Source organism: Halichoeres trimaculatus, unplaced genomic scaffold (genome assembly GCF_033239565.1).
Source record: "Halichoeres trimaculatus isolate MK-OKI-2021-1 unplaced genomic scaffold, fHalTri1.1 fHalTri1_scaffold_14, whole genome shotgun sequence".
NCBI lineage: Eukaryota > Metazoa > Chordata > Actinopteri > Labriformes > Labridae > Halichoeres > Halichoeres trimaculatus.
The window spans coordinates 21,207,908-21,232,880 of NW_027437192.1; the positions used below are offsets into that span (position 1 = coordinate 21,207,908).

Consider the following 24,973-nt stretch of genomic DNA (forward strand, 5'->3'; position numbering starts at 1 on the left):
CGTCCATTGTTTGTGCAGCCAATGCACCAATCTATGGCTACGTTTACATGCAGTCATTATTCCGGTTAAGGTCAATGTTATGCGTTTTTGAAAGGGGTTATTGGTGTTTATGTGGCCCTTGCGCAACCGCGTTATTGCTAGTATTCCGAATATGAAAGGGTTACTGACTACATGTAAACACACTGTATGTTAGCTTTCATCTGATTGCAGAGGTAAAAAAAAGATTACCTTCAGGAGAGTTAGCTTAGCTTAGCTTTACATAATGACAGGGAACAGGTGGAAAGAGCTTGTCTGGTTTTGCTGAAAGGTTTAAAATAAATCTAACAAACAGTCTTAAGCTCTCTAACACCACAGTCTGAAGTTTCATGAGTTCAAACTTCAGAGCTCTCTGTTGTTTTGGTTTGCAAAGTATTATTTTACTAAGACTGTGACTTTTTCTTCAGAGGAAGGAAAAAAAAGATGCAGTCTAGAGTCTGGTTCTGAACATCATACTTTTTTTACAACTTTGATTGTGGGTTTCAAACCTTTGATCACTCAGGTAAAAGTATGGATAAAAGGATCCTTCATTCTCCTGCTCACTTGGTTTCCATGGAGACAACACGCTCAGTGCCTTCAACCTTAATATCAGTCCGCGTCAGATGCTCTTCTCTTTTTCCCATAATGCTCTTTCACTCGTCTTCTTCTCTCATTTTCTCCCAGGCCTGTCCTCATAGAATTCACATTTCATCTCCCTGACTTCTGAGTTTCATCTCAGTCATCGTGTCTCTTCGCGTCATCTCGCTTTAACCACATCTTTCTCCCTCGCCGTCGATCCCATCAGCAGCCTCCTCCCTCTGCAGCACAGATGACCAGTTTCCCATGATTCCCTCAACAGCAGCCTTTTCAGCGACAGAGGAAGAGTTCATTATCGACGGCCTAACTGGACTAACAATGTGCTTTATGAGGAACATTTGCTCTGACAGAAACACACACACACACACAAACGGATGTACCAAACACATGCAACACACATTCACTCATACACACGAAGGCTAATAGCAACAGACTTCCATTGTTGCTGTCATATTAAAAACACACAGTCATAACGACACTAACGGAGCAGTGCAGCCTGGTTCTCATTTCCAGTACGCGCACACACACGCACACACGCATACACAGCCAATCTAAAGCGCTCAGTTCAGATCCAGTGGGGCGGAGCGGGGGAAGCTAGCAGGCTAATGGCAGTCAGTCTGTGGTTAGCGCTGCTTTAAATACACAGCAGCTCGGTGTGTGAGGCGACATGATGCCAAGGCCTCTGTCTCCACTGGTGACATGTGTCAGACTCGCCCGCCACTTGTCAGGAACAGTTTATGGAAACACTGCAGATGGTTTTAGGTTTTTAAAAGGTTCAACACCAGCACTGCTGGTTACTAAAGAGAGCTTTAGCCACAGCAGCAAACATGGATCAAGTTGTGCTACAGCGGAGGCGTGGTGTGAGTCCACTTTATAATGAGAAGTTATTAATGTGACAGCTACGTTTACCAACTTCAGCAGTGTCAGGAGGAAGGTCTGCTTTTACAGTTGGACTAATATGATGAATGTTGTTTCTAATACAAACCACAAGAGCTTTCAGTGTAATTAGAGATGATGAATTACAAGAAACATGAATTTAAAGGACATGATGAGTAGTATTAATTTTAATGAAGAATGTTTAGGTTGGAAATGGGAGGAGGTTTGGATTTTAAACTGGTTGTTAGGTTTCCAGTCATATGATGTGTTTGTGATTTATATGAAAAGCATCTTCAATTTTTTTTCCTCCAGGTGCCAACAGCCAGTGTGACCATTGAAGGAGCCTCAGCGCTCAACAGAGTCCGCTGGTCATCAGGAGGGAAGGAGGTGGCGGTGGGCGACTCAGAAGGCCGAGTCTGGATCTACGATACTGGAGAGGTAGAGATTAAAACACAAATTATTATGCTCTAATAAAACTCTACACTCACTATATTTTGGTACTCTTAAACAGCGGTCCCCAACCTTTTTTGCCTTTACCTTTTTTGATGTTTGTTTTTGTCCATTTTGCTAGCTTGGGGGGGTTTGGCGTCAAGAATGAGTCATAGGCAGGTATGGCAGAGAGAATCCAGTCATTTTTCTAAATAAAACATCATTCAGAATCATATGATATATTAAACTGAAATAATGTAAGCTGAGTATTTTTTATGTGCGGCCTGGCACCAATTGACCCACGGACCGGTACCAGTCCACGGCCCGGGGGTTGGGGACCACTGCTCTAAAATACAGGCAGAGTGAACACTTGCCTTTCCAGGCAATCAGGGTTTAGCAGATCCTTTATTAGTCTTAAAAGGAATTGAATACATGAACCTAAAAACAAGACCTTAAATGGCCTCAAAATGTCTTAAATTAATCTTTAAAAATCTTAAAAATAGGTTAACACGTATCAGCAAGATTGTATATAGTCCCAAATCTCAAAATAAATGCCAACATTCATTTTTTTTAAAGTAATTTACCAAGTGAGTCTCATGGTAACATCACATAATCACGGTAGTGGAACCAACTAACACTGATGTGGTTGCAGCTGGGACTTTATTAGTTGTACCTTACCCTGTGTAATTGATGTGGTGTTTTTTTCCATTTGTTTTCATTGTGAAGTTGGTCTTAAGTTTAATTTAAAATGTCTTAAAAAAGTCTTGAATCTAACTTGCCTTCAGCTTCAGCCGTCCAGGTATTGTTTTCCTCATTAAAGAGTAATAACTTTGACATTTTCATTAATATTACCTTGTATCATGTTAATATTTGGCAGCTTGATGTGGTTTAATTAAAAAGAACTGGTGAGTGCATCAATGCTGGATCCTCTGTGAGTGCTGTGAGCCCTGCAGCTGGGGCTTCTTGTGGGTTTCGTTTTTAGACAATCAAGATGTAATTACTCCAGTGGTGCCAAAGTATGAGTGAACAACAATGACCAGGATTTTTTTCACTCCTCTTATTGAGTCATACAACAGTAGATTAAAAGATTTCAGTGCAGAAAGCAGGTGTTCCCTGATCAGTCATAATTAAATTTCTCAAAGAGGGTGAATGTATGTAGCTGACACTGAATCATGGTGTCAGGACATATGGATGCTTCCTCTTTAATGTTTTATGATTTTTTTTTTCTCAGCTGACTTTGGTGAAGACATGTTCCATAAAGAAGTGTATTTCCTTCACAGTAAAACCTCCACATTCACCACAACCGATCATTTCAGGTCTTTCAGCTCTGTATGTTTACCCAACTGTCAGCATCTCCATGAATGTATGTGTTTGATTTTTGCCCCTCCCTCCTCACGTCGCTGCAAAATATCCTCCACATGACTCTGCCGTCACCACAAAGCGGCGAACCACCCTGCCTGCTCCTCGTATGTTCTCTCATGCTCAGAAGGCTCTGGTTAGGATCCCCATGTGAGGGCACGTTAGCCTAGCCGCGCGGCTAATTTTAGCATCTTTTTGTCTTGTGGTTGGTTGGAGGGAGGCTTGGCTGAGCTGGTGGCCTCTGTGCAGGGTTGATGGTAAAGAAGAGTCATCAATAAAAGTGAGCGAGGTTGAAGGTTTTACGACCCTGAGGACATGTGTGTGTGGTAGTTTGCTTCTCGAGAACTTCCCCCACATTGCTAAAAGGAGGAACAGCATGTGAATAATAAGCCCCTTCAACAGCTACAGGAAGCCGAGACAAGCTTTAGTTTCAGTGTCATTTTACCGGCTACAAACACATTTTATGTTATCTATCAGCTCAACTCGTCTGTTATTAGAGTTGCTCCAGAAATCTAAAAGTAAAACAGGAGTGTTTTGAGGTAGGGGATTCAGCACTGCTCTGAGAGGCAAATCTCAAGGACCCGCTGCTTTAAAAGCACCAAGATACAAAATCTGACCATGTTTCTCTGACACTTGAGCTTCTCTTGCTTCTCATTGAAAAGCTGCTCACTCTGCGTCACTCAGAGCAGCGTAGACACAGGATCCTCTGGCTGAGCACCCTGCTGTGGCCAGCACAGCTCTGTGGGGGGTTTGAGGAGGGGGTGTTCAAAATGGCTGCTTCCCTCCTCCTGGTTCCTGTTTAATTACAGCCTGACCGTGCAAAGCGGTTGCAGACAGCTTGGGTGGCGACCGCGGCTTCTGTCCCACTCATTCAGACTCCCACAGAGAACGACTCAAGGTCGACACTTAAAGAGGAACAGCGCTCAGTGACTTCCTGTATTAACTCTTTAATGTTGGTATAAGCTCATGATCATGTTTAGCTCTGTTAGCTGTGTGGCAAGTCCAAAATATTTCTGCAAATTTTCTATGGATTGTTATGAAATTTAAAGACGATGGTCATCATCCCTGAGGATGAATGTGAATGAGTTTGGTTAACCTGGGACGTGAGATGATATCATGTTCGGTAGTGTCAAATACATTTTAATGACATTTAGTCACAAATTAATTTTCCCCAGAAGATGAACAGTAGTTACTCTAAAAGCCTTTTTCAATTTTCCTTCAACTCCAAGTTCTCATCATTAAATAAATATTTACATTTTTAGAACCAAAAAACAGCAAAACAAACATTATCTCCATCAGCTGTACTTTCTTTCCTGCTAAGCAGAAAGTGGCTGCTTCATAAAGTGATCATCTTAAAGAGGCTGTGAGGAGTCTGTCAATAAAGTGAAGACTGAGGTTACGTTACCTCTGCTTGGTGAATGAGTGCTGGCAGGTCATATTAAGGATTACACATTTCCAACAGCACCGGGCTGTGAGTAGAGCTACATATGGACAGCTACTAAATCAGGGTGTCCGCGGGGTCTTAAAAAGTATTAAAAGCTGATAAATCAGTTGTTGGAAAATCAAGGCCCTTAAACAGTATTAAAAAGTCTTAATCGTGATGTTATGTGGAATTAAATTTTATTAGTATTCAAGCTACAACTCCAAATGTATCGATGAATATTTATTTTTTTCCTTGGGACTGTTCAAACTAACCTGACACGCCAGACAGACAGTTCCATATAACCGCCACAGAAATAGTCCATCTGGTTGGAAAAATGTTTTCAGGGGTTGAACCTTCAAAAATAACCACACCTGGTGATTGGACGATCATTCTGCTTGCCACACTCATCACAGACCAGCGTGAGGATCTAGAAAAAGCTTTAGCATCTCAAAATATTTCACTCTAGATCATAAAAGTTTCTCAAGCCTCCTGAGAAAATGTCTCAGACTTTTGACGATCTGGGATCTTGGATCCGTACGATTTAGATTTTAGAGAAAGTTTTCCCTGATCTCAGTTGTTTTGGAACAAATTTTCTTTGATCAAATCACCTCTTAACTGGATACATTGCGATGAAATAAGGTATTTATCAATACAGTTACATAGTGCTGCTGTTTGAAACCTGACAGCAAGCTAAGTTGTAATTTTGTGAGGCGCGGGCTGTACCTAGCGCTAGCAGCCCAACATATCCGTAGACTAATGTGACAACAAACTCAGTATGTAATGCTGATAGAAAGGAAATAACACAATCTCAAGCACATGTCCCAAATTTTGACAATGATAAAATAAAATTCTTGTTTTTTTTCTTCAAGTTGGCCTTAAATAACTGCTGTTACTTGTTGTGGGAATGGGGATGTCAATTAACCCGTCTTTAGTTTCATTTATTCTTTCAAGCTTCATTCCTTCTCAGCTTACCTCATTTATGTTAAAACTAAAACTTTCAAAGATTGGTTGCTGACAACAGCTCAAAGTCAGGATAAGGTCTTCTGAAAGGTTTTTTAAAAAGTCTTAAAAAGTTATTGAATTTAACCTCAGTATTTCAGCATAAACCCTGTAAATTACTGTACAAACATACAGTTTGCTTGTTGTCTTGTTAGCCTTTGTTTACGTTGTGGCACCAGGCTGCTAGTGGCGCTACATATAGCTGGCTACTGACGTACTGTACAAGCTTACAATGTTTGCTTGTTGTCACATTTCAAACAACAGCACTACATAACTTTACTGATAAATACCTTACCTGGTTGTGTTGTATGCAGGTAAAAGTTGTCTTGAATAAAGGAAATTTGTTCCAAAACAAACATGCGCCTGGTTAAAAGTCACGTCTTTACGACAGTGTGCATGAAACTCCGTGCCAGAAGGTGGCAGAGCAGCCCAATTAAAACAGATCCTCCTCAAGGTATCTTTGAGGAATCATATAAATATTGATATTTCAATGAAATCTTGTTTTAATTTTTCATTATTTTACTTATGATCTAAGAAAATAAGAAAAATATGTTTTGTGATAATACTGTAATTCATTACTGTTGAGAAAAAAAGCATAATGAAAAGATAAATTGAATCTTTGAGACATTTTGCGTGTAACCTAAAATTCTTGACTTTTTAATTTAACAAGCTCTAATATAGACTTTATTTGATTAATTTTGCTGTTCTGTCTCATAATATTTTGGTTTAGATTTAGGGTATTTGACCAATGATGTAATAATTTTGAATTTAATAGTATGAGTTGTGATTCATTCCATAAATAAGCATTTAAATCCCACACTGATTTCTTGATTGTGATTTACATGAGAGTAGTATAACTTGAAGCTAAAGTTTTGACCTGATTCTTTTTTCTTCAAATCACTAAAAATTGGCTTCAGAAAAAAGTAAATAAACTAGTCTTGAAGAAAAATTAAACAGTGACAGACAGTAACTGTAAGAGAAATCCAAATCCATGTCATACATTCACCTGATAACGCCATGTTTCTTTTCTGATGTTCCTCACAGCTGTCAGTGGCTCACACAGATGACTGGGGGCGCTTCGCTCGTACCTTAATGGAGATCCGAGCAAACCGCGCAGACGGCGAGGAGGAGGGGCCTATGGAGCTGGCTTCATAGAGCAGGAATCCAAACCAAAGCAGAGAGAATCAGACGCCTGGTGTGCTGTTATCGGTGTCACTGTAGCATGAGACTATCACTCCGTTTGGTTTGGTTTCCTCACTTTTATGTGCAGTTAACGTTGGGTCAAACATGGCCCAGCTTTTATTGTATTTCTGCATTGACTGTCTGTTAACGGGTAATCTGTTGATCTTTCTGTCTGATGTTATTTATTTGTTAATTGACTCAAAATGATGTGTTGCTTGCGATCTGTGAGCCTGCAGTATCTACAGAGTGGCAGTCTTATAGCCTTATAAAGTTCTGTGTACTGTAACGATGCTTTGCACTACTGTGAAATTAAAGCAGGGTCCATAGACTAGTCATATATTGTTTACAAACTGTCATGGTCACTTTATGTTGTGCTTCTTTTCTCTGTATAACCATGCCTGCATGCGACACATTCCTGAAGTATTACAGATGCATAAACATGAGAGTTGGTTGTAACGGTGATGTTTTCCTACGTGGCTGCTGTGCGTGTTGATGTGTGAGGGTGTCAAAAACTGGCTCAAGGCTTGGCACTTTGCATTTTGTTGTTTTGAATTGAGCAATGGTTGTTTACCATAAATGAACAGTAAAAATTATCAAGAGACATATTGTACTGCAGAGTGCTCACTGTCAAACCTGCTGTGTTTACTATTAAAGGAGAGCTCATCAACAGTTGTGGCGCTTTTCTTCCACACAGTGTTCAAAATGAAACCACTGTCCCACATGAAGTTTGTCTTTACTCTTAACCCACCCTGACATACTTACTCATCTGCAAACATTAAAGGAGGGGTATTAAGCTTTCCCAGATTTTAAACATTAAGTAATAAAGCTGCTTGTGCATTTAAAACGTGTACTGGTGTCAAACATCATAGAAGTCCCTCAATTTGTCTGCGAACTGCCTAAAATGCCCTGTTCAGAGAAAAAAATATCACAAGATCTTTAGATCTTAATGACATTTGCCAAAATGATGAAGTCATCACAAGATTTCCTAACTGGTTTGTGACTAATTGAGGGGCGGGCCTCAAACACAAAGGTCTGCCCATAGCTCAGCCCCCCTGACAAGCCTTCTTGGGCTGGCCAATCAGAGGGAAGGCTGGAGCGCAGGGCGTTACAGAGACAGGAGCTAAAACAGTACATTTACATTCAGGCAGCAGTTAAGGTCACAGCTCGAAGTCACAGCAGGGATTAATATCAGTGTATACATCCAGAAAAGAGATTCAGTTACATTGAAGGTTTCCTCACTGCTTCAGAAATGAGACTTGTTTCCCTCTGCTGCTGTGGTGTTTGTTTGTTGTGTGAAGCCCAGCAGCCTTATTTATCATAGTCACCTACTTCGTCTTCAGGATGAAATTTGCTCGCACTGAACACCAAGGCAGACTATGACCTGCTGAAACCAAAAAGCAGTTTGAAATTGGATAGCAACCACATTTTCAACACGTGTCAATTGAGCTATGCTTTCAGTCGAGGCTGAACTTAGGCCTGAACCACACATATATAGATATATTCCTAAACGCACATTTTTCTGTCCAATTGAGCCTCTCAGCCACACGAACACGCCATTTCACCCACATAAACGGAGATTTTTAAAAACGGATAAAAAAGTGAAGAAATAAAAAAATATCCGGTTGAGTGGATCCGTGTAGCGGTGTTAAACGGAGCTGGTGTTGACGCGATGACGTCAAGCGCCTAGCAACAAGTCGCTGTGCTTGACTGCGCATGCTCATAATGTTCTTCTTCTATGGTTTTCACATTTTGCTAACCTGCCACTTATCGGCCGGGCATGGCATTGCAGGCTTCAGAGGCGATTGTTTTCAGTTTGGCCTCTTCGTAAGGACAGAGATATTTCTGTGGTGTGGAGTGAGATTTTTTTTTAAACGAGGACAAAGATATCCGATCAAAAAATTATCCATATTCGTGTGGTTCAGGCCTTAGATTCTTTAAAACACCAGTGTAAGAAAAAAGACAGACAGCGCTGTGTGGCTGTACTGGGGCAAGCGTAAACAAAGTCTTTGTGAGTTCAGACATCAGTACAGCCACACAGCGCTGTCTGGAGTGACACAGACTGCAGCAGAGGACTAACCTGGAGCAGACCATGATGGAATATTGATGACAAACACAAGTTTTTGGACGATTAATGCAGTTTTAGGAGCGGCGCTGTCTATGCTCCCTACTAGCTCTGGGTGAGAATTTTGTTCGACTTCATTCTATAAACAATGTAAAAGCCGTATAAACAGAACTTATCCTTTAAGTTCAAGAAGATTTTTTTATTCATTTCCCATGAAGAATTATGTAGCCATGACAAACCATTATTAATAGCTGCAAAAAAATAGTTTTACAACTTTCAACGACCAGTGCTAAATATTGACTAAGAGCTGGGTCTGAGACCTTTTGACTCATTCCCCAAGGACAAAGAGGAGAAGGCTCAGGTTAAGTGCCTAAGTGTTCCCTGAACAGATGAGTCTTCAGATATCTCCTAAAAGTAGAAAGAGACTCTGTAGATCATATTGAGTTAGGTAATTCATTCCACCATTTGGGCACGACGGAGGAGAAGAGTCTGGCTAGAGATTCAGAGCCGCGCTGGGCCTGGAGCACCAGGTGTCTTCCAAGACAGGCAAATAGGAGTGTAGACCTCCTCATTAGGGCTCAGGTACTTTGTGTTAATTTAAAACAGTCCAGTAAGTTCCTGGTCATATTGTGGAAATAATCAATGATCACCTCAGTGAGGCATCAATGCGAACAAAAATATCTCTTGTTGAAGTTCTGATGACATACGAATCTGCTGGAAGGCAGTTAAAGGAAGACACTAAGAAACATGACAACTCAATGTAGATTTGGATATCATTCATTCACCCGTTCAAAAAGGTAACTGAGTAAATGATATAGTTAAAGAAAAATAAAAATAAAGTTAAATAACTTTAATCATTACCAGCAGTGACTTGGTGGAAACATTCAGGAATTCTTCCTCACTTACCCCCAACCTGCAGAGGTTCATGAAGAGCTCTCGTGGGAGGGGGCAGCCTTCTCCTCCTCCTCCTCCTCCTTCCTTCTTCTCCTCCGCTGCTGCTGCTCTTGCCACAGTGTAGCGTGGGAGATGGAGTCCAAACTTGCTCTCCATGCCAGCGAACGTGGCCACAGCCAACCTGAAGCCTCCGATGTGGTTGGGGTTGGGCGCCGGCAGGCTGATCCGAGACTTGGGGGTGGGCTCGGAGCCAAGAGGCTTTCTGTGGTGAGGAGAGCTGGAGAGACACACACACACACACACACACACACACACACACACAGGAGGATGGAGGAGGAAGGCAGAGGCACAGTAAGAGTCAAGTTATGGAGGAAAATGGAAGGAGGTAACTTTTTAATGTGCTTCCAACTTAAAGAAAAAAGCAATCCCCTCTCAAAAAAAAAACACATATGAAATCATCAGATCTGCTCATAAAATTAATGAGCCATCCAGCAAATACATGAAAGAGCAACATCATTCAAAATTATTGAAGAAAGTCAGTTTGAGAGGTCCACCATTTCTCTCATACTTTTCACCTTTTAATACTAAAAAAGGGAAAAATGTTGCAGCGAGGGGGCCGACCTGAGGAGGAAAATGAGCTCATTACAACCCAGGAAGCAGTGAAAGTGAAAGTACAAATCAAATAGCTGCTGCCTGCCCCGATTAGAGAGCTGCAAAACTCTCAAGATTAAAAATAATCCTCGCATTCTGGCTTCTCTCTGGTTGAAGAAAAGACATTATTAAAATAAATCCTGTCAAGTGGGTCAACTAACTGTAGTGTTGCCTTCAAATAAAAATGTGGGGAAAAAAATACACGTATGTATTTGATGTTTCACATCCAGTCGAAACATATTTCATGTGCTTCATTAAATAGCATAAAGACTCAGTGACAAACTCACCACATTAATTAATGACTCTCTTGATGAGTTACATAACTACAAGGCCTCTCATGAAGATAGACGAGGACAGATGGGCACAAAAACCAGCAAATCACTGGTGTAAACAAGTGGGCACCTCCGTTCACCAGTGTTTCATTCAGTTACTCATGATAGCATCAATTCCTAAACTGTGGGCCTAAATTTAACCGTAGGTATGCTGCAAGATCAACACGTATAGATATCTGAGAAACTTTCTCATCTTTTAAGTGATCTTTTCTAAGATACAAGTTTCACAGGTTTAGACATCAATCATATCACTCCAAATTCACCATGCCCTTTGAATTTACCATTTAAATATGAACATAGCTTGTTTCAGTAGTTTGCTGAAAAAACCTGTTGCTGTGTGGTTTGCTTTTGTAGCTTGAAGAGCAGGATTATTTTCAGTCTGTCTTGTAACTGTACAACCAAAAAGCCTCAAAGGGAAACATTAAAATGTTGTGTTTTCTTTCTTTCTTTCTTTTTTTTCAAAGCCATGTAAAATCTACAGCCTAAAATTCATGTTAAACGAAGTTGTAGCAGAGACAACTAAGAGCTGTATCAAAAATGTGCTTTAAACCTATTAAACAACATGTTAGATGTTTAGATGTGAAGTTAGCATTTCTGTTGGTGTCATTGTACTTTACATGACATTTCTACTATTTTTAACCAAAAGAAAGAATAATAGTCCAATTAAATTGTCAAATGTAAACACAATAGCATATTGAGTATTAAATAATTCACTTTCCTTGGAGTTATGCAAGTGTGCTGATGAAATAAGTTATTTGTTATAAAATATCTAAAACTAAACATTTAAAATATTAAATTTCTAAACCTTATAATTTGGGTTTCGTTGCACTGAGCAGGTCAGTATGCCTTAGACGTCAATGTAAAATCATATTTACAGAAACTTTTTTGAGCAATATCAGATTTTTTAATATTTTTTGAGAAACATGGGTACATAACTTGACATTTATTTGTTCACCCAAGTGACCATGTGTTTCACCTAGTTATGTCTTGCTTTGCACACTAATACATGAGTTTTTGCTTTTTATTGAATAATATATTTCAATGAACTCTAATGGAACAGAGTTGTGTGATATAATCTTTAAATGGGCTTAAATATTTACCAGTCTTCAATATTAAACTGCTCCATCACAGCTTGTGAATAGCTACATCCCTTTACTGTCCTTCAAAGACGATAAAACCAGTGGAGCAGGAGTTCAAAGGTCACTGACTTCAAATCTGAACACAAGCACTAAAGGATAACTTTCACTCAAGCTCCTTTTTGAAAAAGCCTCTGGTCCCTCTTTCAAAGACTCTTCCAGAGACAGACCGCTGTAGGTGGTCTGACCGTCACTGCTGCCACCTATAGCCTGCTGTCGCAGAGGCTGTATACATGCCCGTCAGGAAGTATGCAAGGGCTGTTTAAGTTTTGTGATGCTTCATTTTCAGCTGAGTGTTTGATTCTAAATACGGCCAAGCACAAGTTTGAAATGAGCCCTGAACAAATGAGATGATTTGTAATAAGCAGCCATCAGTGATCCGATGAAATCCTGCGTCTGATAGAGAGGTTTTAGCGCTCTTTGTTCGCTCTTTCTGAACGCGTCATCTTGGATCTCAACCATCTTGCTGAAACTCTGCCACATACATACACTAAACACAAGAAGGAGCCAGTTCCTCTCACTTCAGCATCAGCCAATCCATACCACCAGCAAAGGCCATTATTTAATCTCTCTCTTTTTTCCTTCCTTTCCTCTCTCTGCCACTCTTCTTACAGCCGTTTGAAAGGGTCCAGACAATGGACGGTAATGAGAGCAGTGCACACTGTGCCCTGTGTGCCGGCAGAAAGTGACGGAGGGGAGTGACTGCAGAGCCCCCCACTCCAGCCACTTCAGCCGTGAATGGACTCAATCATTGATGGCTCGGTCATTACCATCAACTGCCCTCTCCACCATTTACTCTGACTTCTTGGTTTTTGTAACGGCCAAACGAGCTATTCAGTGAGCCTAATCAACTCAGCGTTAGGGAGCAGACCGGCACCCAGAGGAGACTGACCACCTGCACTGAAGAGAGGAGGAGAGGAGAGGAGAGGAGAGGAGAGGAGTGGAGAGGAGAGGAGAGGAGAGGAGAGGAGAGGAGAGGAGAGGAGAGGAGAGGAGAGGAGAGGAGAGGAGAGGAGAGGAGAGGAGGAGAGGAGAGGAGAGGAGAGGAGAGGAGAGGAGAGGAGAGGAGAGGAGAGGAGAGGAGAGGAGAGGAGAGGAGAAGAAATGAGGAGAGGAGAGGAGAGGAGAGGAGAGGAGAGGAGAGGAGAGGAGAGGAGAGGAGAGGAGAGGAGAGGAGAGGAGAGGAGAGGAGAGGAAATGAGGAGATGAGAGGAGAGGAGAGGAGAGGAGAGGAGAGGAGAGGAGAGGAAATGAGGAGATGAGAGGAGAGGAGAGGAGAGGAGAGGAGGAGATGAGAGGAGAGGAGAAGAAACGAGGAGAGGAGAGGAGAGGAGAGGAGAGGAGAGGAGAGGAGAGGAGAGGAGAGGAGAGGAGAGGAGAGGAGAGGAGAAGAAATGAGGAGAGGAGAGGAGAGGAGAGGAGAGGAGAGGAGAGGAGAGGAGAGGAGAGGAGAGGAGAGGAGAGGAGAGGAAATGAGGAGATGAGAGGAGAGGAGAGGAGAGGAGAGGAGAGGAGAGGAGAGGAGGAGATGAGAGGAGAGGAGAAGAAACGAGGAGAGGAGAGGAGAGGAGAGGATAGGACAGTACAGTACAGTACAGTAAATGATAAACACTGGAAGGTTAACATAAAGGTTTGAAAAAATATATATTTGGACTGTAAATGATGTGCTTTGCATAAACACATTACATAGCAACAGGCATGTATTGCAAAAAAAAAAAAAAAAAAAGGTTTACTACATTGTACTGGTAGAAAAGTGATTTTTTTTTTTTACATTATGAGAAGTTGCAGAATAGAAGCTGGGGTAATGCACTAGACAGCAGTGAATGTGTGTGTGATTTGGGGTCTGGTGGGCTGGGGGTCTTTCCCACACGCAGCATTAATGCAGGTTCGAGCTGGCTAACACTGTGTTCTTCACACAGCCGCGTAATGCTGGGCTAAATAATGCTTTGCAAACTGAGCGCGTAATTCAATTTCCTGTGCTGACTGTAAAACACTAATTGCCAGAATGCTGTAACCGCTGATAAATATATGTGAGAGGAGGATGATAAAAGTGTCCAAGTAATGAGAAAAATAAAGAAATCATGAGGCTGGTTTCGGCTCGGAGTCTGTGGCCAGGCTGCCAGTCTTGTGGTGAGAAAGCAGAGTAAAAAATGGACCAGGGAGGCAGGATTTATGATTTTTCCATGTTGTCCTGCTCCTCTGCGTCAAAAAGAGAAGAGCTGCTGACACATCTCTGAGGATTCAAAACAAATATTAAGTCTTTTATGCAAATTCTCTAAAGCCCTAGAGCCTGGCAGGACAGACCTGGTCTGTTATTAATGTTTTCTTTGGGGTATAAATCCAGTATTAAACCTCTGCTGTGGATAGATCATGTTTCCGAGTAGAGGAGAGTTAAGTCATCAGATGATGTGAAGTCAGCTTGGCGTCTTTTCTTAGTTTTATGATTCGGCTTCAGACGAGACTGTACGCATTCTTCTAGGGTGAACATACATAAAGTATGCACCAGCATGTTTGAGTGCTTTTCCTCCTGTGTTTGCGTGCATGTACAGTACATGAGGACTGAAAACCTTCCCTACCAGCGTGGTTGGCAGGCATGTGTGGCGCTCCCCTGCTGCAGAGCTCCAAATCTGAGTCCCCAATCAGCGAGCAGCGCTCTAATGAGCAGCTACCGACATGGAGCCTGCGGTCAGAGCAGGCCTGGTAACCAAACTCTCAGCTCTGCTACTGTGACTGCAGGTCTGAGGAGAAAGCAGAGTGAGACTTTCTGAAGCCTCTTACTCTTTGTCCAAACCTAGACCTGACAGAAGATACTCTAACACGAACTGCTGCTAAACACTCGCCTCAGCCACTGGCTCCCTATGGATGTTCAAATATCTTAAAAGACAAAGTCAGTCTTTAAACTTGGTGATGAAACATGAGATTTAAAAGTTCAAACACATTTAGTGCCGGAAACTAAGTGAGCAATGATTGGAGCTGTCATGAAATCCATTGACACAGCAAACGATGACGAATAATAAAAGATGTGTTAGACTGGCACAGACCAGACTTCAGTCTGACATTTGAGCGACGGTTTCTGTTTCTGTTTCCTGTAGGGTAACAAAACATCAATGTCTGTTAATCTACACATTTAAAACTGCTGTAGTCAATTAGTTCATCATAAGTGTTACATGCAACCTAAAAATCACCAACAATCCAAAAATTACCCATATAAAAATACTTAAAAACACCTTTAACACTTACAAAAAAGGATTTATTAATGAAACACAATTAAAGTGCGCAAACAAACCCACACCACAAAATCCCTTTCAAGTTGGGGATTGCTGCCAAGCTGCCTCTCCTGAGAGATTTTGTTGTAGTGTTGTAGTTTTTTGCTAATAAATCCCTTTTTCTAACGGTTACAGGTGTTTTTAAGCATTTTATATGTGTCACTTATGGATTACTGTTAGCCCCATTCTTTAGTAGGTAGTAACAACAAGATCATTCTGGATCATGATGCAATAACAAACAGGAAGTAAGCAAAATGATAGTCATCCAACAGTTGATAAAGTTTAGGGTGACCATATTCTGAAAACCCTGACCCAACAATACCCAAAGACACTCAAAGATGACAAAGCAGCTTCATGAATCATTCCGTTATTTAAAACATTTAACGAACATTTGGAGTGAAAATTTCATTAATGTAGACATAAATAACGCCTCAAATCAGACGTAAGTAAAAAGAAAAAGAGAGGAAGCCCTTTGCTGAAAATATACTGATGTGCGCAAAAGTACAAATAAAGCCACAACTCTTAATTAAAGATTAAAGGTAGGGTCTGCAGAAATTGTTGTTACTTGTTAGTAAACACAACATTCAAATTGGGCTCCCCCTCCTTGGATCAGTGCCAGCGGCAGCACACACCCACTGCCTCTGAATGAAGCTACATGAACACACTCACCCTGATAAGCAGAAAGCCAACTTGTGTGTTCAGGAAAAAGCTTTATCTGTTTGGTGTTTTGTTTCTTTTTGGTTGTATTTTTCTTTCTCCGTGTTATGTCCACTATCGTAGTGGCTCAGGAAAGCTTCTTCCACTTGCTTGTTATCAAAACACAAAGTCACTTGCGCACTGGGCGCCCTGTGATGGGATGAGGTTACCACGCCTAGTCTCTGCCCAGAAATGTCCTGATACAACCAAAACATTAAATACAGGCAGAGGAGGGCGTTGAGGCAGACACAGACACTGACACACACATTGCCAATAGGCGATGATCGAGCAGGATTATTCCTGTAAAAGTTGACGTTCTGTCTTTTAGGAAAATCCTGTAGACCCTGCTTTCAAATAAGTTTTTGAGGCATTTAAGTTAACAGAGATTCATAGGTACGAGCTTTGCAGACAGCACACAGTGCTTCCCACAATGTCACAACCACGACAAAAAGGAGGGTACTGTTACGGCAGTCCGTTTGTGAAAGTGAAAGCTCCAGTATTTTCTGCAGTGAGTGCAGCCAGAGCATATTTTTTGTTTTGATCTAAGAGACTTTTGTGTCATGATTCAAATAATGCCAGTGGTAACAGTTCAGCTTTTTATAACAAATACTTAGGGTCTGTAGAATAAGCTGAGCAGAACCTGGACATTTTAAAGACTTGATAAAACCTCTCTGGACATAGTTTTGCGACCAAAATAGACAATATGTCTGAGTAAAAGAAGACGCATGGTAACCCAATTATAGTCATCCAATATTAACTGTCTGTTCATTTCCTATGTACCATATATTCAAGCAACAGCTTATGTTGCCACCAGCCACAAAATCCTCCTCATGGTAACACGTCAGAAGAACCATGTGCCCGTGTTTTCAAATGTTCTGTTTTTTGCAGCAGGTAAAGTCGAGATGTCAGAAAAAAAAGGCGTCAGGATATGCAGAAAATCGAACGGAGTGAACTCCCCCTCTGTCACTGTAAACAACATGACATCACCAGATCTACTGAGCTCCCTCCAGGCTCAAACCTGTTGGCCAGCTGCCATCTTGACTCATACTTCAAGTACCGTCAACAGAAGCCGCTGAAGAGCCAAGCAGGGCTGCTTAACTTCGATAGGCTTCATTAAACTCCTTTGGGATAATCTTTAAGTTCCTGCTCACACACACTCACAAAGAGACTGAGAGAGGGGGAGGGCTCACAGATACCTGGGCTATCTCTTTCCCTCTTTCCACCCACACTTCTTGTCTGCCCGTCTCTCCTGCACGCTGGCTGGGGCCCGGGAGCTGCTGAAAGCTGGGAGATTCTATCGAAGCAGGACAGACAGGTAGCGTCACAGGGACTGGGACAGCAGCCTTCATTTCAGAGTGACGGCAGAGTGTGACCAAGACTTTAATACCAAGTTTCATTTTAAGAACTTCAGCAGGAATATGCATGCTTTTGCTTGTTCCCTTCTGAACCTGTTTATTTTAATACAATTCAAGTCCAAAGATAAAACCCATCAGATTCCTGCACTGACAACTTTCCCTCAAGTGATGAAAGGTGGCGCTAGTGCGTTAGCCGCCCAACCGACCGGTAGCTCCTCCAGCAAAGGGTGAGCGTCAGGATAATTACCCTGACAAAGGCAGCTCTGTGCCTGGGTGCAGCCCCTCCGGAGCCAGCCCGTCTGGGGCTTGCAGGCTGGAGCTCGTCTCCTCCCCACCTCCTCCTCCTCCTCCTCCTCCTGCTCCTCCGGTACCATCAGCGAGTGCTACTGCTTTCTCAACACACTTTGTCTCCTGTCCGAGCATCAACCAGGAGACAAAGATGTTTGAGCACAGTGCAGCTTTCTCACAGACTGCTGAATGGAGACACTTAAACAGAGTCATAAAAGTGAGCAGGTAGACGGAGGCGAGACGAGGCTTCACATTCTACAGCCCAGTAAAAAAAAAAAAAAAGAGCCTGATAGACGCATCCTGTTGGAAAAAGTAGCAACTGTAAAATTTGACAACACAAGTTTCAACATCTTACTTGCAAATTCAAACAACCACAGGTATGAGACTGACATTTTCCCAGTTGATTGTGTTTACAGTCTGAGCAGAGTCTCCCCTGCCAGCTCTGTTAGCACTTATTTATGTAATTTAATTAGACATGCTTCGTTTCACCCTGAGGGCTAATGTCCTCGTCAAGCATGTTAAGATGCTAATATCAGTGATAGCCTCGAGTGGCTCATTCAGGTCGTACAGGTCTCCTGTCTAAAAGAGGCATTAAACGACACTTTGGCTCTCCCCTCCACGATCATAATATTTATAAGAATAAGAGGAAATATTCTGTAATTAACACAAATGCAACAATATTTTTACATTAGCCTCTAATCTTTCACGCTTACTTCACAATGTGTTGGCCGCATAATATCCAACGACTCTAATATGTTCAGACACAGCACTGTAATTTTTAGCCCTGTGCCATTGAAAAATACCAATTATGGCAATTAAGGTTAAATACAGCTTTTAGCATAAACTGTGCCTTTTCTTCTGCTTGAACAGGGGTCCACATGGAATTGTTGATTTAAATGATAGCTGATATGGGGTAAGGTAGGATGTAGGTCTGTACTTAATGGGAAAATCACATATGATTTAGTCATAACAGAATTAAGAAATAATGGATTGCTGTGAAATTCAGAGGCTGATGACGGTACAATAGAAATGATTCAATGTCCTTTACGATAAATATGACCAGAGGATTTTTTTCATAGCTGAGTGTAGAGAAGTCTGTTTCCGTAATGGCATACTCACATATGCACCTAACGACTGAAAACTTCCTGAAATATTTAAGTGTGGGTGCAAACAGCAGAAATTTCCACCCAGACTTTCCTCTGAGTTTTCCAACCTGAAAAAAAAAAAAATTCTGCAAGAGGTCAGGAAGAGTCAGGAAGAGAACACAGCTGGGAATAAAATTCACTGCAAGGAAGGAAGGCTGATGACATTTATCATGTGACCAGGTGAACATGAGAAGACTTGACTAAAGCAACTTAGGTTGAAGAGGAGGCAAAATTTTAAAAGACAATAACAGGAAGTCGCCTCACTCTGTTTGCACAGGGCATTAATGTGAATGCAAAAACTGTCATCAAGTGTTGGAGTTGATCCTTATTGTCACTCTTTCCCCTCCCCCTTCGTCTTATGAAACATGGCTAATAAGGTTGGATATCTAGTAAAAAAAATATTGAAATCACAGGAAGTTTGTCATATCCCTTGGTTTCAAACTAAGCCCTGGTTTATCTTAGTTCTGGCCCTTACCCTTCATTTTACAAAGAATTGGGACACTACTTCACTAGACGTGTGAGAAAAAAAGGACTGAGGGGTAGAATTGGGGTTGGCCCTTAGTCTCCTTCTTGCCTCCTGAAACTCATCGCCTGCCCTGCACATCCTTCAAGAGAAACTTGGGACATGTTTGAACAAGTGAAAACAGAAATTTTCAGGGGCAGCATGGGAAGTTTCCTGGTTTCTATTCCTAGTGTGGTTTTTACTGAGCAATATAAACAAATCATGTTGCTGTAGGTTTTGGTAAAAGCAGGAAAAGCTGCTTGTGTTGAGAGCAAAAACAGGAAGAACACAATCTGTCATATCAAAATCCAAGCAGATCAGTGGTAATCTGACAACGACGTATCTTGACGCACAGATATCCTCATGTAAGTGCGGCTACCAAACCGTTCAAGATCAGGTAGTTCAAAAGTTTTGGCAACTTTTGAAGAGTAAATCATTTCAGTAAGCGTTTCATTTCATCATATTTATTTTTGCTGCTTGTAAAAGCTGGAGTGAAGCACATGTGTGTCCAATGTTGAGCTGAGACTCTGCACTGTCCTTTGAGATGCTATAGAACAAGAAATAACAGTGTTCATGTTGCAGATGTCAATGCAACACAAAAAACGAACTACTGACTGGAAGTTCACTTTCATTGTTACTCAGATGACAACCAGCTTTACCCATCCTCAAAGTCCAACTCCCTCCTTCCCCCTTCATCACTCTCTGACTGCCTCACTGAAGTTAAATCCTGGTTCACTCATAACTTTCTTAAACTCAGTTGCAATAACACTGAAGTTCTTCTTGTTAGCTCCAAATCTACTCTGGCCAAGTCTCCCAAATATCTCTCATTAACATCTGACACCTCCACCGTCCCTGCCCCAAAGTAAAGAGCCTGGAGCCAGCAGCCCAGATCATCCCCAGAAACCCCTCTACAAATCACATCGCCCCTGTTCTTCAACAAATGCACTGGTTATCCATCAAACACCACATTAGTTACAAAATTCTTCTTGCCACCTTCAAGGCTCTTCATAACCTCTCCTCTCCGTACCTTTCTGACCTCCTTCACACCCTCCAGGACTCTCTGATCTTCCTCCTCCATGCTCTTCACATGGGGTCCCGAGCATGTAGCCGTGCTTCCCTTCATCTCTGGAACTTTCTCCTGCAAATCATCTGTGACACTTCTGCTCTTCACCTTCAAATCACAACTTAAAACTCATTTGTTTTGATTTGCCTTTTCTGTTTGAGCACATCATCCTCACTTCTGCTGTCTGTTGTTTTTATGGAGCTGATTTTGTTTTTACCTAAAGCTTCTGCAGGGTTTGTAAGGCGACCTTGAGTGACGCATAAATCAAATGTATTATTATTTTTATCATTATTATTAAGTTATTTTTGTAACTGCTGGCTACAGCACCCATTTCCCAGATGCATGTATCAGCTCTTGTTGTCAGATGATGAGGGGCAAAGAATGCTGACTCAACAAAACATGAAAAATGCTGGGAAGCTGGAAAACCCACGTTTGTCCACAGAGCTGTCAATCATGACATTACAATCCTTCTTTTTAAAATAAAACATCTAAGCATAAGAAAGGAAAAAGGAACATAAATCAACATGATAACATTAGCCCATGTTCTTGAAGATGCAGCATTTCGCTAAATTTTTGCTCATATTGTTCATTTTCTATCACCTACTTTTGATCATTCTCTAGTGGTCCATGGACATTTCTCCTTTTGCTGCTGAAAAACCTGAGCTGCTCCTTCATAGATCAATCTGTTTTGGAAATGCTGCAGCTTATGGTTTTAGTGTAATGGGTTGATCTATACAAGCCCCTTTGTACGGTGGCCGACAAGGGCCAAACGCGCTGCAACGGATGAAACGACATGCATAATGTTCAACGCCAATAATACTCTGAAACACTGCACAATCAAAAGGAAACCCAATCACCCAAAGAAAATGCAACGGAAGTAACAAGCTGCAAAGGAAACAAACCCATTGCAAGAAGAAATACCACTGCATTAACATCAAATGAACAGCAAGTCCTCCTTGCTCGCACCTGCAGCCAGAGCAGGCGACTGACAGGCGAGCATGTGTCTCCAAACTCCAGAAAAGATTTGTTGCTGATTGTTTTCTAAGTCTCTAGATGGGTCTGAAAAGTCCTTACATAAAGCAACAAAGTTGCTAAGGTGGCACCTCTTTCTCTGTCTGTCTCTCTTGTGAGCTGATCCTCAGAGCGACCCCACAGGCCTGGTACTTCTGTTTAAGGCTAAACTTGCAGCATTTCAGAGTTTGCACTTGTTTTCTGGTTACATTTGTTTTTGACTCAAGTTTTGTTTGGGTGCTTGCTGCCAGTTTGATGTTAATGCAGCTGTTTTCCTCACTTGCAGAGCATTTGTTTCCTTTACAGCATGTTTTAGCAGTTGCATTTTCTTTTGGATGTTTGCATTTACTGTTAAATGTGCAGCTTTTTTGAATAAGATTGGCGTTTATCGTTTTGCATGTCGTTTTAGCCGTTGCAGCCGTTGGCCCTTCTCAGCTAACATACCTGACGTTAAAATCTCTGGAAATAAAACCGTTTCATCAGACGTTACATGATATTCTGAGTTTGTTTCTAAGCCCTTCTGAAGACAGAGTGCAGACACAAACAAAAAAAAGTGAAAATACAATCAAAATCAAATGTTTCATGATTATCCTGATTGTATACACTTGCAGAAAGTGATGCAACTCATCGCCGTTACTGCCTCAGCAACCAGCTGCAAAACAAACACGAAAGAGAGGAGGAGAGATGGGGAGAGTAGCGGGAATCCAGCTGATGCAGCCGAGTCTGTCAGCTGTTTGTCTTCATCACACAGAGCCTGCGGGGACTCTGGCTCTCTGTTCCTCTCTAACCTCTCACTTCACTTCACACCGATCTCCAAACCTGTACTTGTGAGGGGAGGGCAGAGACGCCGCGGCGAGTTCAGACGGGTTTCTGTGCCTTTCAGGTCGGCAGGGCTCTTTTAAGTTTAAGAGCTCGCTACCGTGGTGAGAGTGTGGCAAGAAAAATGGTTAACTGTGTCCAGCCAGGGAACATGACGGTGTTTCCAACGCTGTGTTTCATCCTGAGAATGTTTACACCATTTGAAGTTCCTGAGTTTCCTCTGAGCTCCTTTTTCCAGTATTGTCTCAGTCGTTCTCTGACCTCCTCTCTCCCATCTTCTCCAGTATTGTCTCGTCTTTCCTACAGTTGCCAATGGTAACTGTAGCTACACGCACGTCGCAATTAGATAGCAATTGGTTGCCATGGCTCTGAGTCTGTCTTAAATAGGCCTGGTCTGTTTGTTGTTGTTTCCCTCCTTGTCTCCCCCTCCTTCGCTGGCTTTCTTATGAATGATGGATTGTGCTTGTCCTCTCTTGCTTTACCGGAAAGCATCAACTGGGATCTGAAACAAGTCTTTTTTTTAACTTAATATCCCAAAATTCAACTTAAGGAGGAGGGAGAGACAGAGATTACAATAGTCTCATTCAAGGTGTGTGTGCAGACGCTCTTGAAATCACACAGACTCAAGGAAAAGCAGTGAATAGCAGGAGGGCTGCTGCTCAGAAGCTGCTACACCTCACAGCTCAACTCTTTATGACTTGTTTTATGGAAATAACCCAGTTGATTACATGCTGGCTAATAGCAGGAACATTAAGAGGCTATTGGCTCCAGTCCCCTAGCAGCGTTTCACCGCCTCAATTGGATACTAATGAGACTGGAGATGGAGGAGATGGAGATGTTGTTTACCCAAAAGGAGTAAACAACAACATTGTTCAGAGAGACGAGCTGACAATTAGATGTGACAACATGAGATGAAAGAAAGGACGAGGCAGAGATCCCCCGTCCCACAGGGCCGCTTTGTTGTGGAAAATAACTCCCAAAACTTTGCTCATGAAACACAGATAGTGAGAATGAGATGAATAAAAGGAATGAGCAAATGAGAGAGAAGGACAGTGAGACAGCGGCAGACAAAGGAGTCGTCAAAACAAGAGGAGCTTGGGAAGGTCGAGGTGGAGGCAGAGGGGTGGAGGGTTGTGATTATGGAGTGACAGCGTCGGCGGCTCTCTCATGATTCCCAGGTAATTACAAGGCAAGGTGATCCTTAGAAACCCAGGACGTCAGCACCTTATGCATGCAGTGCAGCTCCTGGCTATGCCTGCGTGAGTGTGTATGAGTGTGTATGAGTGTGTGTGTGTGTGTGTGTGTGTGTGTGTGTGTGTGTGTGTGTGTGTGTGTGTGTGTGTGTGTGTGTGTGTGTGTGTGTGTGTGTGTGTGTGTGTGTGTGTGTGTGCTGCTGAAAGAGCTTAGGAAAGTTTGAGGAACCTCCCTGAACAAAAACACACACACACCAGCTCCTCAACAAGAGATTAGCACTCACTAAAAACATCAGCTGTTATTCACGAATCAAAATCATTTAGACTCAGCTTTGTGTGCTGGATCCTTCAGGTAATGTTTTTATAACTCACTTCAGCTCTGATTAAAAAAGAAAGACTCAAAGCAACCATGTAATTCATGCTACCTCAACACTGAGCATGAACAAAAATTAAGAGATTTTGACCAAAAGCTCGCCTGAAAACACATTTTACAAAATTTCCAAGTTGCTCATTCACACGTTCTTCAAAGCATGATATCCCTATCGGATGGGGGTGTGTAGGGGTCTCAAGAGACACGATACATTAGAGCTGGCTGATTAATCAAAAAATAGTCAAAACCAATGTTTACAGCTTCTAACCCACTTAAAAATGCTGTGTTGATTATTTAGATTTTTCCCTTCTTGTAATTCTCTCTCTACTAATACAGAGTATTCTGAAGCTACAAAGATACAAACAAATATCAAACTTCATTGTCTGTCTGTCAGGGGAGTCAGTTTATAGAATTTCTTCCCTTAAGGAGTGAAAACATGAGGTTAATTGGAAAGGCTACAAAAAATGTACAAAAACCACATTATTCCGAAATACACTTTGGAGAATATTAATTACTATGCTTGTGTACACCAGTTAGCATTGACATGCTACAGGCTGCTAACAGCTGATTTCACATGTAAACAATGCAGCCATGGTTACATGTAGGATCTCCAGACAAACACAGGAGAAAAGTAGAAAAAATATTGCTGAAGCCACAAAAAGTTTGGTGTCCATGACCAACAAATGAGCCATACAAAGTAATGATCCACTCCAAATACAAAGATTACAAAAAAGAGACAAAAAAAATTACAAGAAACGTACAAAGAAGAGAGAGCTGCTGCAAAAGGCAGCCATAGCCATCAGGGCGGCGCCTAGCCAAAGCAATGATAGTAAAACAGCATCCTGCAACATTTGCAAAGTGAGTGTTCCTCAAGGTGCCAACAGGACTCACTTTAATATAACAGATATGATTCGCAATTCACAACAGAATCAACGAACAGAGTACAGGATTTATCAGAGAAAGGTATCGGATAAATATTGACAAAACATATCATGGAAAAAATTGGATTGGATCGTCAGTCAAAAAATCTGTATCGGGACATTTTAAGTGCAGAGCAAGTGTGCAGTGTGACTGTGAAATTTAAATACGAACATGACACTGCTACACTCATGGACACCCATGTAAACAATTATGTAAGCATGTCTGTTGACAAGACAGTGTTTTCCCATCCCTGCATACATGTAGTTTAGAGAGCTGCTTTATTTATCATATTGCCAAGTATATCAAAAAATCTGAAAATAAAAAAATATAAATATTTTTTCAAGATCATCAAAGCCTGACAAGGTAATGTTTACGCCATGTCCAAACTG

The 24,973-nt window shown here is 41.7% G+C and overlaps 1 protein-coding gene across 4 annotated transcripts in view; it reads left to right on the forward strand.

Annotated features, from left to right (window-relative positions):
* dync1i1a (dynein cytoplasmic 1 intermediate chain 1a) overlaps positions 1-7,648 on the forward strand; it is a 70,111-nt gene extending 62,463 nt beyond the window's left edge. For 2 of the 4 annotated variants that reach the window (XM_074686461.1, XM_074686463.1), the window contains exons 17-18: positions 1,801-1,926; positions 6,743-7,648. In XM_074686461.1, coding sequence (XP_074542562.1) covers positions 1,801-1,926; positions 6,743-6,853 — 237 coding nt within the window. In that variant the 3' untranslated portion in view covers positions 6,854-7,648. The remainder of the gene's footprint in view (positions 1-1,800; positions 1,927-6,742) is intronic. The other 2 variants (XM_074686464.1, XM_074686465.1) reach the window with 1 other exon arrangement.
* The last annotated feature ends 17,325 nt before the right edge of the window (positions 7,649-24,973 follow it).